Source organism: Centruroides sculpturatus, unplaced genomic scaffold, assembly GCF_000671375.1.
Source record: "Centruroides sculpturatus isolate CEXI.00-Female unplaced genomic scaffold, Cexi_2.0 scaffold225, whole genome shotgun sequence".
Lineage (NCBI taxonomy): Eukaryota > Metazoa > Arthropoda > Arachnida > Scorpiones > Buthidae > Centruroides > Centruroides sculpturatus.
In genome coordinates, this window is record NW_019384500.1 from 700850 (window position 1) to 715251 (window position 14402).

Here is a 14402-nt window from a genome sequence, read left to right on the forward strand (position 1 = left end):
ATTTTAAATGTAGCATCTTTATGACCCACGGAATGTTTACCACTAATCAAACCTGCAGATTTTTTATTAATTAAATTAAACTACAATGGATTTTTCATCTAGGGTTAAGGCTTTTATATCCAACAGATGGCGCTACATGTATGACGCCCTAAGTTTTCTTTTCTGTGAGGATGAACTAAAGCAGATCATCTTTTATCTATCTATATAAATAAAAATGTAATGTTCGTTCGTTCCTACCAATTCCTTTGAAATATTCACACAACGCTGCATTCGAATACGCACGTGTTTTTATATAATATACATGTCGAAATTCCCCTCCACTGGAGGGAAATGAACAGGATTAAGGCTTACCGTAAAGAACTCTGCTACTATTTCTACTATTTTAGATGCGTTTTTTTGCGTTTTAATAGGGTATGTCAACAGAATATACACTAAAAAGGGATTTTTCGATATCCCCCCGCGAGGGAGAGGGACAGAATTAAGGCTTACCGTGAAGAACTTGGCTTCTATTATACTATTTTAGATGCGGGTTTTTGCGTTTTTGATTGCGTTTTACTAGGGTACGCCAAGAGAATGTAAACTAAGAAGAAATTTTTCGAAAAATTCCCCCCACACGGGGAAAGTTTTATACATTTATAATAGATACATTTTGAGCCACAACAACACGTGGCGGGGTCTGCTAGTATATATATATATATATCAAAATTATAGCCAAAAGATTATAGGAATTTTATTTTTGTATTTTAACAAACTTGCTGAATGGTTAATCATATTGAAACTTGGTTATTCAACAATGGTTATTCATATTGATGAATAAGCATAAAAGAACACAACACTAAATTCTGGTCTTATTTTAAACTTTTCTATGAATTAATGTTTCATAAGTTAAATGTGTTTCAAATTTTATAGAAATTTATTTAATTTTTAACTAAAAAATTATTTGTATTTCAATAATTTTAATTAAATTGTTATAATACTATCAATAGTTCTACTTTTCTGGAACATAATCAGCAATATTAAATACTAGTGCTTTTAAGGTTCCTCAGTTCATTTTCAGAAGTTTGTATCAAGTGTTGACTGTAAATGTAGTTGGCATGTGATATGAATCCCTGAAGATGAGCTGAGTAAGTTTGAAAGTACTAGGTACTATTTAAAATAGTTGACTGTATTTATAAAGAATTGAAAGTTAATATTATATCATTTATCAGAGTTATCAACTGTCTGCTTGCTAATTTGTTTTTACAGTGTGGTGTCGACTATGTTCAGCGTTTGTCCACTTTTTTGCCATGCTTCCAGTTATCAATCTACAAAAGTATTGTTTTGTTTTATACTTTGAAAAAATTTTTATTGTTAAAACAAATTTTTTGAGTTTATAGTTGGACTGTTTTCTTTCAAACCTGCAAGTTTCACTACAAATTATGCCAAATTGCTTACTGTTAACTTCCTTATGTGGAAATCCGTATTTTAAAAATTCTGTGACGTATTTCCTTTTTCTTACAATTGTTATTTTTTGCATAATTTTTTTCATATATTAGAATGACATTGTTAATAAACATAAATCTACTAACTCTACTTTGTTTTTGTTGATTGAGGTTGGCAATCAGATGAGTATTGTCTATTTTTTCCTTTGCTGTCAAGAAAGTCAAAGAAAAAATATAGACTTTAAATATTTTTTAAGCAGAGGAATAATATCTATGAAAAAGTAATACACGATCATGTAAAAAGAATTGATGATCCCACTTGGAGTCACAACTATATTTGGAAATGCTGTTGTTATATTAACACATTAATGTATAAGTACAACAAGGTACAAGAAAAGGTATGCTAAAATAAAATAAATTGCTAAATAATCTTTTGATTTCTGTAATAATTAGTAGAAAAAACTCTGTTGATGATATTAAAATAGATTTTAATAAATAAGCAAAATATATAACTTAACAAAATATGTTAATACTTTCAAAAATATACAAACTTGTCATCATCAAGTAAATCAAATGCAGAATGGCAGAGAACAAAATTTGAAAATGCTGAAATAAAAAAATTGTTCTCTGCAATTCTGCATTCGATTTGCCTGATGGCAAGCTTCTTTTATTATTGTATTGCCAAAAGTACTCTGACAACATAGCTGACGGTTTTTTTTATTAATCATTATTATTATTGTTATTGATGTATATAATGTCACAATCATATACTTATCATTTCTGTGTGCCTTGCACTATAGAATACCATCAAAATTGTCAAAATCACTACATTTTGATTAAAATTTTGGTTGCCAGCTTTTTTGGGCAAATGTCAACTGTTTTTTTTTTCTATGACAGGTTCCACAACAATACCAAGTTTTTTCAAAATTACAGATTGAGAGCTCTGATTTATAATATAAGAAAATGAAATAAAAGTTAGGAAATTTTTGTTGACACATCATCATATGATAAAAATAGTAAAGTAATTTACAGTAAAGATGTTTATATGATGATGATATTTTAAATTTGAGTTAGTCATAATTGATATAAATTAGTTAATATAAGTTGTTGTTGTGATGATGACTTCATTTTATTTGAACTGTTATATTTTACCAGGAAAAATGAATAATTTTTATCAAGAAATTATTGTATAGATTTATTATTGTATATAATCTGTTTATACAGTTTTTGTATCACTAAATGATATACAATATTTCTATAAATAAAGCCAAAGACACAGCATATACTACTATATACCCTCCACTATAACCTTGATGATTATAAAAAAAATCAACTAAAATGATTATATAAAAATCAACTATATCAAATTTTATAAATTGAAATTCTTTTTAAATAACTGTCACAAAACTTTCCATATTTTCTTTTATGATAATCATATGGTGATATACTGAGTTAATTAACTTCTTTTATTATAAAATAATTATAAATATTAGTTTTCTTATTAAAACTATTTCTTAGTTTTCTAATATTTGAAACATCTTATATATGTAATCTATAAATACTTTCTTTGTTTCTGAAGGTCATAATGGATGGAACAGACTGACTGAAATGTTTTCATATTTCAGAAATGTATAATCTTAGTTTTTATCATCAGTCTGATAATGATGATAAATCCAAAATGATATATCTAAATTATAATATTATTCCCAGTAGTGTAGCATGGGTGTCAGCCGCCCGGGAAAAAGGAAAATTTTGCCGCCCCCTTATTTAGGTATCTCAATTTAAAAGACTAAAATTCAGTTTCGTCACAGAATAAGTAATGAAAAATTCTGTGCTAGTGTTGCCACCTTTTTAAAATTGCTGACTCGGATGACAGGTGAGGTTTGTTTGAACAGAAGTTCCTGACGCATGCGTAATGTCATCTTGCAATACAAAGAATAATGTGCAGTGCATGCCAATTCTAAATCAGTTACAGTTAGGGACTAGGGAGACTTGGGTAGGAGTAACGTAAGTAACCTAGATGACTTAGCTCTATTGGATATTGGAGATGTGTATGAATATGAATTGTACAGGCAGGAAAAAAAAGAAAAAAAGGTCAACAGGTTGTGCACAATATTCCCAGACAAAATTAATAGTTCACCCGGACAGTGAGTCAATTCCCAGACTGTTCAGGTGAAAACCGGATGGGTGGTAACACTATTCCATGTTCATTTCAATCGGTCCGAATCGTAGGTGCGACAAAAATATGAAATAAAATGGTTCAAATTTTTACAAGATATTATTATTATTTATTGTGAAATTTTGCTGTCCCCTAAAAATGCCGCCCGCACTACACTACGCCACTGATTATTCCTTTTAGTTTAACATTGGCCATTGTGAGCTTCCAAAAATGAAGAAATAAATTACAAATTGAATTAATGTAAGTGTTTATTAGTAGGGACATATATAATAAAATTCACTCTATTGGAATGAAACTTAAGTACTTTCAAGTTTCATTGTTGGTCTTCAGAGATATAAATTATTTTCAAAAACATTAAATATTATACATTATCTTTGTTATTGAAAATAATTCATATTTATTAAGTTGAGCCAGCAAGGCCTGAAAGTAATCATGTTTAACAAATTCACTTCAATAAAGTATATTTTATAATTAATTTAAATTTGTTATTGGATATACTGTATTTCAAAAAACTGGGTACTTAATTATATAACACTCACCAAATAAACCATCGCCAGTTCATAACCAAAACAGAAAAATTCTTTCTACGAATGTTTTCATCTATATGTAATAGGCATCCTCAGGTATTGACAATATCGAACTAACGGCTAGTAGAATAGAATGTTTTTGAAAGTTCCGTTTAACTTCGTAATTCGAATATGTTGCATTAAAATTGAAAATATGTAAAATATTTAAAACATATCCGAATAAATAATCAATTGATTTCATGTAGATCATGACGTAAATATCCTCCGTAATTTAAATATTTGAATTAGATCCCAATGATTGAAACACGCATCAAAGATATTTTAAATTATGGAGGATATTTATGTCATGATCTACATGAAATCAATTGATTATTTATTCGGATGTTTTAAATATTTTACAAATTTTCAATTTTAATGCAACATATTCGAATTATGAAGTTAAACGGAACTTTCAAAAACATTCTATTCTACTAGCCGTTAGTTCGATATCATCAATACCTGGGGATGTCTATTACATATAGATGAAAACGTTCGTAGAAAGAATTTTTCTGTTTGGTTATGAACTGGTGATGGTTTATTTGGTGAGTGTTATATAATTTGTTATTGGAGTTTATGTATGTTTGACACTTTCTTGTTCAAATGAATAAATCATTGAGTGAATATTTTGTAACTCTGAATCAATAGTATAATAATTGTGGTGTTCAGCAAATTAAAACTATAATTGGCATTCAAAAATAACATTAAAATAATTGTTAGAATTGGTATCAATAGAGAGAACTTACTGAATCACCTCCTGAAGCAAAAGATATATTGGACATTTCATGAGATGCAATAAGCTATAAATATAAAATTATTTCTAAATTAAAACAAAATATGTTATTTTGAAAAATATAAATTGTAACTGTAAAATGTTACCTCTCCAGAATCTTCAAGGATCAGATTTAGAAAAGTACTAGTAATGATAAGAATGACATTTTTTTTACTATGTTCTATGTTTGGTGTTTTTGCTAATATATGGTTTAATTGTTTCCATGTCTGAAAAATAAAATTTTAAAAATCAAGAAATAATTATTATTATTAAAATTTAATGAAATAATATTTAAGAAATTTAATCAAAGCATAATTTCAGAAATCAAGATTTATTAAAACAATTAACTGTTTCAACAAACAAATATTTTATAGTTTAATTAATACTTTTTTTTTATTCTCTCTGCCCTGTAGGCACTAAGAGGGCCATTTTTTTCCATACCCATTGTGGATTCGCCCAGGTCTACAATGGGGAAGCCAGGTGGTGAGGGATGGGGCCCAACATATCCAGGATAGACCACCCATAAAAAAATTCCTTGGGTTGCTCTCCCAGATCCTGGGTCTCCCAGGACAGTAAGCTGTCATCTTAACTGCCCTGGCCATCTGGCCTATAAAATACATCAGTGTTAGTGAATGCAATTGTAAAATACTGAATTTAAAATTATATATAGCAAAGAGTAAATTTCACATTTTATTCTCTTCTTCTGTCTTAATAATGATTAAATTTAATGAAGTAAGCAATGCACCTTTAACAATGGATAAGGTTTGGGAGATGCTGACAATTTTTACACAGTTAATGGATTATCCTCGGGTATGGACTGATAATACATAGTTCAGATGGTATGACCATTAACTAGGTTGAAAATGTTAGCATTTCTCTAACCTTACTTACTGATAAAAGTGCCTTGCTTATTCATTAGATCAGATTAATTATAGTGATTAGTTCAACTTTGTACTGATTATATCTGAAATTATAACTACCATATTTTCATGTAGATTGTGGGTAAAAGACAACATGCACCCTTTCTTAACTATATGGTGGGAGGATTATATACAAAGTTTAAATTGCAATTACAAACTAACACCCATAGAGCAATGACTATTCCTGCAAATGCTAGGTGTATAGTGGGGTGGGTAAATTTTGCAAAGGTTTAATTTTCATTTTAGCAATTTTCTGCAATGTATATGCCATCACAAGTTAAACACACAAACATACAGTACCTTTAGTCTTTTTCAGAAGTTGAAAAAATATATTTTACTAGCTGGAAGGACCTGCTTTGCTAGGTTGTTATTTGTATGTAATATAGTTTTTTTTTATATATATAAGACTGTTTTTCTAAGTAATCTAAAATCTAGCTGCAAGGACCCACTTCGCTGGGCAAAAAGTAACAATAGTGAAGATTAAGATAATTACATTATAGCCAATCTTACCCGTTTTCACAGAATGCATGAATTAGGTCCCGTTTCCAGACTAATTAGAGAATTTTTACATGAGTCTAAAAATATGTTCGATTTCCCGTAAAAACACAAAAAACCGCCTGTAAATCTTGCATGCTGCTTTATATTAACACTTCCTTTGCTACTCAACACTTCCATTGTTGACACTTCCATTGTTACACATCTTCGAAGTCAACCACTTTCAACCCCATATCTCCCATACCCTTATAGCACAGAATGCAAGCATTAGGTCCCCCATTTCCAGACTAATTAGAGAATTTTTACATCCAGTCAAACGAACTATTTTCAATTTGATCAATTTTCTGGAACATTTACAATCGTTCTATAATCGAACCAATTCAAATTTAAAACAGCTCAAACATTTTTAAAATCGAAATAGAAAATCTTCGAACTCAACCACTTTAAGCCCCCATATCTCCTGTGCCCTTATAGCTATCGAGACGCAACCACCATAGTGCACGAATAGAGACTTGGGGCTACTACCACATACAAATACCGTTCATGTGCGATGTGTAGTTTTAACTAAAAAGTGAAATATAGGGACACACACGTCCATTTATATATATATATAAATGGACACACACGTCCATTTATATATAACTATGCATCGCACATGAATGGTGTTTGTATGTGGTAGTAGCCCCAAGTCTCCATTCGTGCACTATGGTGGTTGCGTCTCGATAGCTATAAGGGTGCGGGAGATATNGCATTAGACTCTCAATTTAATGGACTAATTGGGGGAAGGGGTGTCTACTATTGCCAAAAATCTATTAAATCAAATATGTTTTAAAAACATATATTAAGTAATAACAAACTTAAAATGTGTAAGATGTGTGTTAAAATGTTATTATAATGTATAAGTATGAATAAAATATTATGATATACATTGAATAATTTATACTAATTCATTCATTGATCCAAGCACTCTATTTATAAATAAAAAAGGCTTCAAGTTTCTCTTATAGGACAGAAAGTTTTTGTCCATTAAATCTAAAGTCTGTTAAATTGAGGATCTACTCAGGACCATGCCAACAGATCAGATAGAGGCAATTGTCTTAGCTGCCAAATTGGTAGGGACACTAAAAAAATAACAAAATATTTATAGAAATATAAGTACATTGGCACTGTTCTTAGGCTTGCCTCAGATGCCAAAATTATATGGAATGGTTCTGGGTCTACTGTACATTTATTTTACAATTTAAAATTTTTCTAACTATTTAACTTAATGTATAATATCCAACATGTAAATTCTGACATATAAACAAAGAACCTAAGTTCCAAATACAGAAATACATCCAGCTTCAGATAAAAATTGAATCATGTTCTTTGCTAAATACTTGTATTATACTTTAATCATTAAAGCCACTAGGATAATTTTATTTTCTCTTCTAGCATCATTCTTAATCTCAAATGAATAGACAGAATAATTTTATTCATATTATGTGTTTCCCATAATCACTAATGTTTTTGTTCATATCTCTCTTATCATCAGTAGAATTAATCGATGCATCTTTAAAAGTGGATGAAGTGTAAAGAAAACTAATGTTTTTGACCCAGTTAACAGGCCATCTTCAGATGTAAACAGTTGAAAGTGTTGCCAGTGTCAGAAGGAAGATGGAATAGATGCTGATAGAGTAAACAAGGAGGCAGTAGGCTGTAATGGCAGCAATTGATGTGAAACACTAAGGAGAAATTGCCAAGCAGGGGAAAGGGTGTCCTTCTCTATTTCATCTTCCTTTCTTCCAACATTGGCATTCCACTTTCAACTGTCTGCATTTGAAGTTGACTTGTTAGTGGATCAAAAACATTAGCATTCTATAACTCACTGTTAATTAAAGGTACAGTACATTGATTAATTCAGTTAAGTACAGTAACCGCAGTGGCTAGTTCATCCTTATTTATCTTCAGTATTTAGATCTACTTTTTAAAAATTTTTGAATTTATATAAATTATATGAAACTTTTATATTTGACTTTAATATCATTTTAATAAATTTAAACTTTTTTAAAAAATGTATTGTTACTGTTGGATATTTATTCAATGAAAACTTAATGTTACCTTTATAACATCTGTTATTAATATTTTTAAAATCATTCAGATATATATTTTCTATTGTGAAAATTCTATAAATATTGTCTATCATAATAAATAATTGTTTTTGAATATATGATGTATTATATGATTTTATATAATATTATGTTTTTTATTATGCTTTATTTATAAACAAAATGACAAAATGTACAACAAAAGAGGCCCACAATACACACAAGGACTACTTGTTTCAGAATCTTGGTATATACAGCTAATTATCTTATAGTATCTTATAAAAGTACTACTGTGTAAAATTAATGAATTAACTAAAATTTAAGAAATTGTTATAATCTATAACAAGGTTGGCCAAACCTTGTAATAGGAGCTGTACAATGCCTATCAGAAATACAGGAGAGCATGCAATCTTTGTTGGAATGCCCATTGGAGAGCTGCATTATCTGTTTAGACTTTATTATACCTAATACAGTTAAAATACTATAGTTACCAATGTTTTATAGTAAATATCACTGTTACTTTACTTTATTGCTACTTTATGACTAACTAGGTAAACAATCATTTAACTCTCTTGTCTTTATGAACGAACCATAAACTTTCAGTCAGTCCCCTGTTTGAAGTTAAGTTGTGAGTTATACTTACAGTCCTTGTGTATATAACACTATGTAATAGTCAGAAAACTTACAAAAATATTAGGCTATATCTGTGTAAATAGTATACACCAAGTTTATACAAAGAAATTATATAAGTATATTGATGCTGCAATAAGGATCTTGAAGGGATAATTATATGCAGTTAGTTTGGCAATGGTGAATCTATAACATTAATATTAATCATGTACTTTTTACATCAGATTAAATAGACTGATTGTTATCTTAATTAGGCTTTAAATGTTTAATATTAGAGTTGAGAAATATCAAAATTAATTTTGAAATTTCCAGTGTTCAAAAATAAACAAATCTTAAAATGTGTCAATATCTAACACCAGTTCCAGCCAAAACCATTCAGCTGAGTCTACATTTGTGTAAATGAATAAACTAATGATCTGGCTGAACTAATAAACACTTTCAGTATAAAGTCAGAATAAATATAAACGATAGCCTATATATTCTTCGTACTCTATCTGTAATAAGTTTACTAAAAATACACTGAATATACTATCAATATGTACTGTTTCACAATGTTTATGTAAACTTGGATAAGTTGAACTCCCATTCAAAAATGTTAGCATTTTCTCTACTTTTATAACAAGTAGAAAACTACAGTTTAACACGCTGTTGAAATATGTTTTTAACAAATTTCATTTACTCAAAATTAATCATTTTATAATTTAGACAAATGGTGGAGAATTTGCAGTCTTCAGACTTTAGTTCCCTCTGGTAAAATGTAAAATGGTATAACTAATTACACTATCATCAATTTTGTGTTATAAATGTTTCCTGTTATTTTTTTCAATAATACAGGTACTGTATATATATTTGTGCATGTATGCTGAATGTATACAAATTCAAGAGAAAAATTCACATAAAAAGGCGTTAAAGAACATTTTAAGAAACGTTTTAATATTCTGCGAGGGCTTTGGATATATTTATAAATATCGTCTTCAGGCAGAACCGGAATCAAATAGGTTTTCGAATAAGTTTTTAAATTAAAGAATATATACAATTATGAAACCTGCAAAACAGTAGTCTATGCGGCTTTATGATATCCCTCGGAATGGAATACTGTCTTCCAAATTTTAAGAAAAATTTCCAAACCCTAATTTAAAACTAATAGATTAGGCCTATTATATAAATTTGAAAATACGTGAAAAAATAACCTATTGATAATGGAAAATAATTTAATCTCCTTTTTAATATTCACACTTCAAGAAAAAGTTTGTTTAGCAATCGAAACTAGTTAACGATTTTGTTTTCTCTACTTAAATGTTCCCCCCCCCAGATAAGCGGGAGGAAACAAAATTGATAATAAATTTCTGTTGTTTCTTCATACATTAAGCTATAACATAGCTTAATGTATTTTGAGATCATTTTGAGAAAATTTATTTTGAGCTTTTGAGATCAATACATTTATATTAAACAAATATAAGCTGGATTTATAAATGAAACTAACCTTTTTTCTTTTATTTACATTCTTTATTCCTATCTTCTCGCATATTCTATTAATACATTCCCTACAAAAAATAAATAAATAGATAACAACAAAATAAATATCACACAATTTATTATTTTTCATAGATTTATATATTTGTTAAATATAGAAATAATGGATTATATTTACTTGGCAAGTTCGGATCTTGTAATAAAATCGAATTCCTTCATCGATTTCTTCACTTCAATGCATCCCATATACTTAAAAATTTATTAAACAATCGTTAAACCATAACCAATTAAAATTTAAATTAAATTTTATATATCCTAATTAAAATTTTACAAATTCCCCGGAGAAAATTTTGAATATTTAGAATAAATTTCGAAATTATTCCAGATGTTTCGGAACATGCATTATTAGCATAAATCGACATTCATTATTAATATATTATACTAATATCAAACATTTAAATATACGAATAAAGAAGAATAACCAATTTTTCGGCAATTTGGATCCATTATTTGCTCATTATTTATAAGCCGCATCATAACAAAAACAAGTATATTTTAATGGCCTTGGATCGTAATTTATATATTTTATAAATAAAGAAAAAGTTTCGAAATCCAATTAAAATTCTATTTTGGGATTAGAGATTACTCAAAATATAGAAACAAGCAGTTTAAAATATCTACTCGAACCTTATAACGTATTTTAAATTATTATTATTTATTTGTATACTTGTAGAATTTTGTGTTTTTATGACTCGCTTTACGACGGTTTCTCAAGCCAATTAAGTCGTAAAAGCGGGATTTTTTTACGTGTTTAACGTATTACATCGACACTGCTAAGTTCATATTACAGTAGTATTTTCCCTATACTTTTAGTATAATATTTTACTTTAAAATGTTAACAAGCGTAAAATCATTAAGAATTTAGTTTCTCATTTATACAATACATTAAACTAAACAGAAAAAGAAACTAGAATTATTACTAATTATTTTAATAAGATAGTGTCAAAAGTTTTATAAAGCAATGAACGTTAACAATCATTTAATTGGAATTTATGAATGAGTGTCAAACTCACGAATTAAGATTGCATATAATAGAAAGAAAATAAAGATGTTTAAGTTATAAAAATTGAAAAAATAAATCTTCAAAAGATATAAATATGATAATATAAGAGTAATTATAACTTTATTGCTTGTTATAAGTAAATTAGAACAATTAGGAAACACGTCATTGTCTTCTGAACTATTTTCAAAAACTCTGTATGCAATAAATCTATCAATTTCGCATGATAAAGTAAAGGATAAAATGATAAATATTATTCCTAAAATCTAAAAACAGGTTGTGTTCTTAAATAAATTTTTTTTTTTTTTTTTGTAAATATTACTTTTTATACAGAAAATAACAAATTTATACATACAAAAAGGTTAAATTAAATAAGTGGCTAGATCCAAGTCTAATCTAATATTATCAAGTTCATCACTTTGCATATAATTATCACAAAAGCTGCATAATTTGCAAAAATTCTGACATTATTTCAAATTATTAACAGAAATGATCAATTTTTTTAGTTTTTTAATAGAATATTCTATTACATCATTATGAGGAGAAAAATTACAATCAACAATCCTTAAGCCAATTAAGAAATTTGAGTTTAATTATAACGCGTGTTTAATTTAATTGAACATAATTTTATGTAAATAAGTTAAGCAAATACCGTCTTCTTATATAAATACTGTAGTATTTAAAACAGTTCAGAAGGCAGAAAAATATGATAGCTCGTGTCATTGATAACCGATAATTTTACAAAAATAATCAACATAAAAAAAAATTATGTCGTAAACAGTAGTAAAATAAGAGCTATAAATAGATAAGAGTTCATTAATTAAAAAATGAATTTGTGTAAGAGGATTACGTAATTAATAAGTGATTTTATTTGAAGTGATTCGATAATTAAATACGAAAGTTCTAAACTCGAGATAAAAATGATTTTGCAGATCTTCCTTTTGTGTACTTCTACTTCGTATATTAATCATAATTAATTAGATCTTATCTTTTTTCTAAAAATAGGACGTACGTTTAAAAAAAATCGGAATTTTCACTATTTAATTGAAGACATTTGATCTATATACTCTCATTTATAATGAAAAAAGTGACTCACGCCTTTCTAGGAGAGTCTCTGTTAATTGTAAGTTCTATCTTTTTTTTTATTTTTTAAATTATATAAATATTCGTATTCTTCTTTTTTTTTTATTTTTTGGGACGAATTTACTCGAGTTTAAGCAGGAAACTTCAATAAAAATCTACGTCAAATCGGCTTATGACGTAGTAACTTTTAGGTAAAAATGCCAGAAATTTGGCATTTTTTACCTAAAAATGTTGCATCTTTAAATAAGCGGGAAGAAACTTAATTTTTCACTTCCTGATCACTTTAAGATTTTTTAAATACAAAATAATATAATTTTATAAATAGTTTCGGTTTAAATTCATAAAATTAGAAGTAAGATTTATACGAAGATATAAACAGGAAATATCATCCAACGCTGATTAATTCTACACAATGATAAAAATATTTCCTGTCATCCTAAACTTCCCTATAAACCAATGATTAAATAACGAAAATTTAAATTTAGTTTAAAATAATTTATTAAAGCTTACCTTAACGTTATACTTCACACCTGACATGGATAAATTCGGTGGCTCTACTGATTTCTTTCTGACATCTTCAATTTTTGTACATTCTTTTCTATTAGAGGAAGGGCTGGCGGATTTCGATCTTCTCATCCATTCGAGTAAAAACGGTTTCTTTACCCCGATTTGCCCATATTCGTCGTCTCTCAAGTAATGATAACCGAACGGGAAACAACTCACCATTTTCAATCGACGTAGTACGTTGTGGTAGTCTTTTCATTCATGCGCGGCAGAGGCAGAGCACGTGGGCGTTTCATACGTTTATTCACATCTTCGGTTGCTAAGCGACCAATCTCATCCAGTTACGTCACGTTTTTTGTTCTTAGTAAAGTATTATTCGCTTATTAAAATGTTTTTTCGCCCTCTTTCCCCCCTCACGCTTTCACGGAATTTATTAACTGTTTGCCAGAACAATTATCTTCAAAATTATTTACTTTTCGCGTAAAGAAATGTTTCATAACCAATCGTTTCATTCATAATTACGCAGTAGCGTAGGCTGGACGTACAGTACAGTACAAAGGGATTAATTCGTGTTTATCCGTGATGTTAAAATTTTATTTCTTTAAAAAAAATAAAAGAAATTCCAAGACGACGGTGATATTTAGGAGTTGTGAATTAAGCTTAAGTTTCTCTCTCTCTCTCCCACTCTTTATTATTTAATAAACAAACGCCTACTATTCGACAATCTCCTATCTTGTTTGATGAATGATCGATCTCAATGTATAGATTTACAACAGATTATCACGGATAATCGAAAAACGATCGTTTATATAGCGAGTGACTCATTCGATAGAATGTTGCCATTAGATAAGTTTTATAGCAATTTAAAGTAATTTTAACACACGTTTTAAACCACTTTTATTTTTAAAAATCAAATATTTTCTGTCTTTTAACCGAAATCGTCCTTTCTATCCGGATATGGTGGCTTTTTTTTTATTTCCCGTTTGTCTTCCTTCCTTTTAGATAAAAAAAAAAAAAAAGTCGGTCCGATGACTTATGCTCTTACAAGCAACCTAGATAAAAATCGGATCCATCCGTTTGTCTGTCTGTCTGTGAACAAAGGGAATATGGAGACTATTGAATTATCGACAAAGCGAATAATGTTCGAAAAAATGCCGGAAAAACGCATTTTGTGAGGTCAACGGTGACGCAATTAAAGCCAACTTTTAGGGGAAA

General features: G+C 28.5%; 1 protein-coding gene across 3 annotated transcripts in view; it reads right to left on the reverse strand.

Annotated features, from left to right (window-relative positions):
- Positions 1-13606, reverse strand: part of LOC111622033 (SHC-transforming protein 1-like) — a 36344-nt gene extending 22738 nt beyond the window's left edge. Inside the window, exons 1-5 of one of the 3 annotated variants that reach the window (XM_023364332.1) lie at positions 13194-13602; positions 10719-10789; positions 10551-10611; positions 5043-5162; positions 4910-4963 (exon numbers count right to left, since the gene is read on the reverse strand). In XM_023364332.1, coding sequence (XP_023220100.1) covers positions 4910-4963; positions 5043-5162; positions 10551-10611; positions 10719-10789; positions 13194-13409 — 522 coding nt within the window. In that variant the 5' untranslated portion in view covers positions 13410-13602. Of the gene's footprint in view, positions 1-4909; positions 4964-5042; positions 5163-10550; positions 10612-10718; positions 10790-11955; positions 12119-13193 lie in introns of those variants that run through there. The other 2 variants (XM_023364334.1, XM_023364333.1) reach the window with 2 other exon arrangements.
- Between the last annotated feature and the right edge of the window lie 796 nt (positions 13607-14402).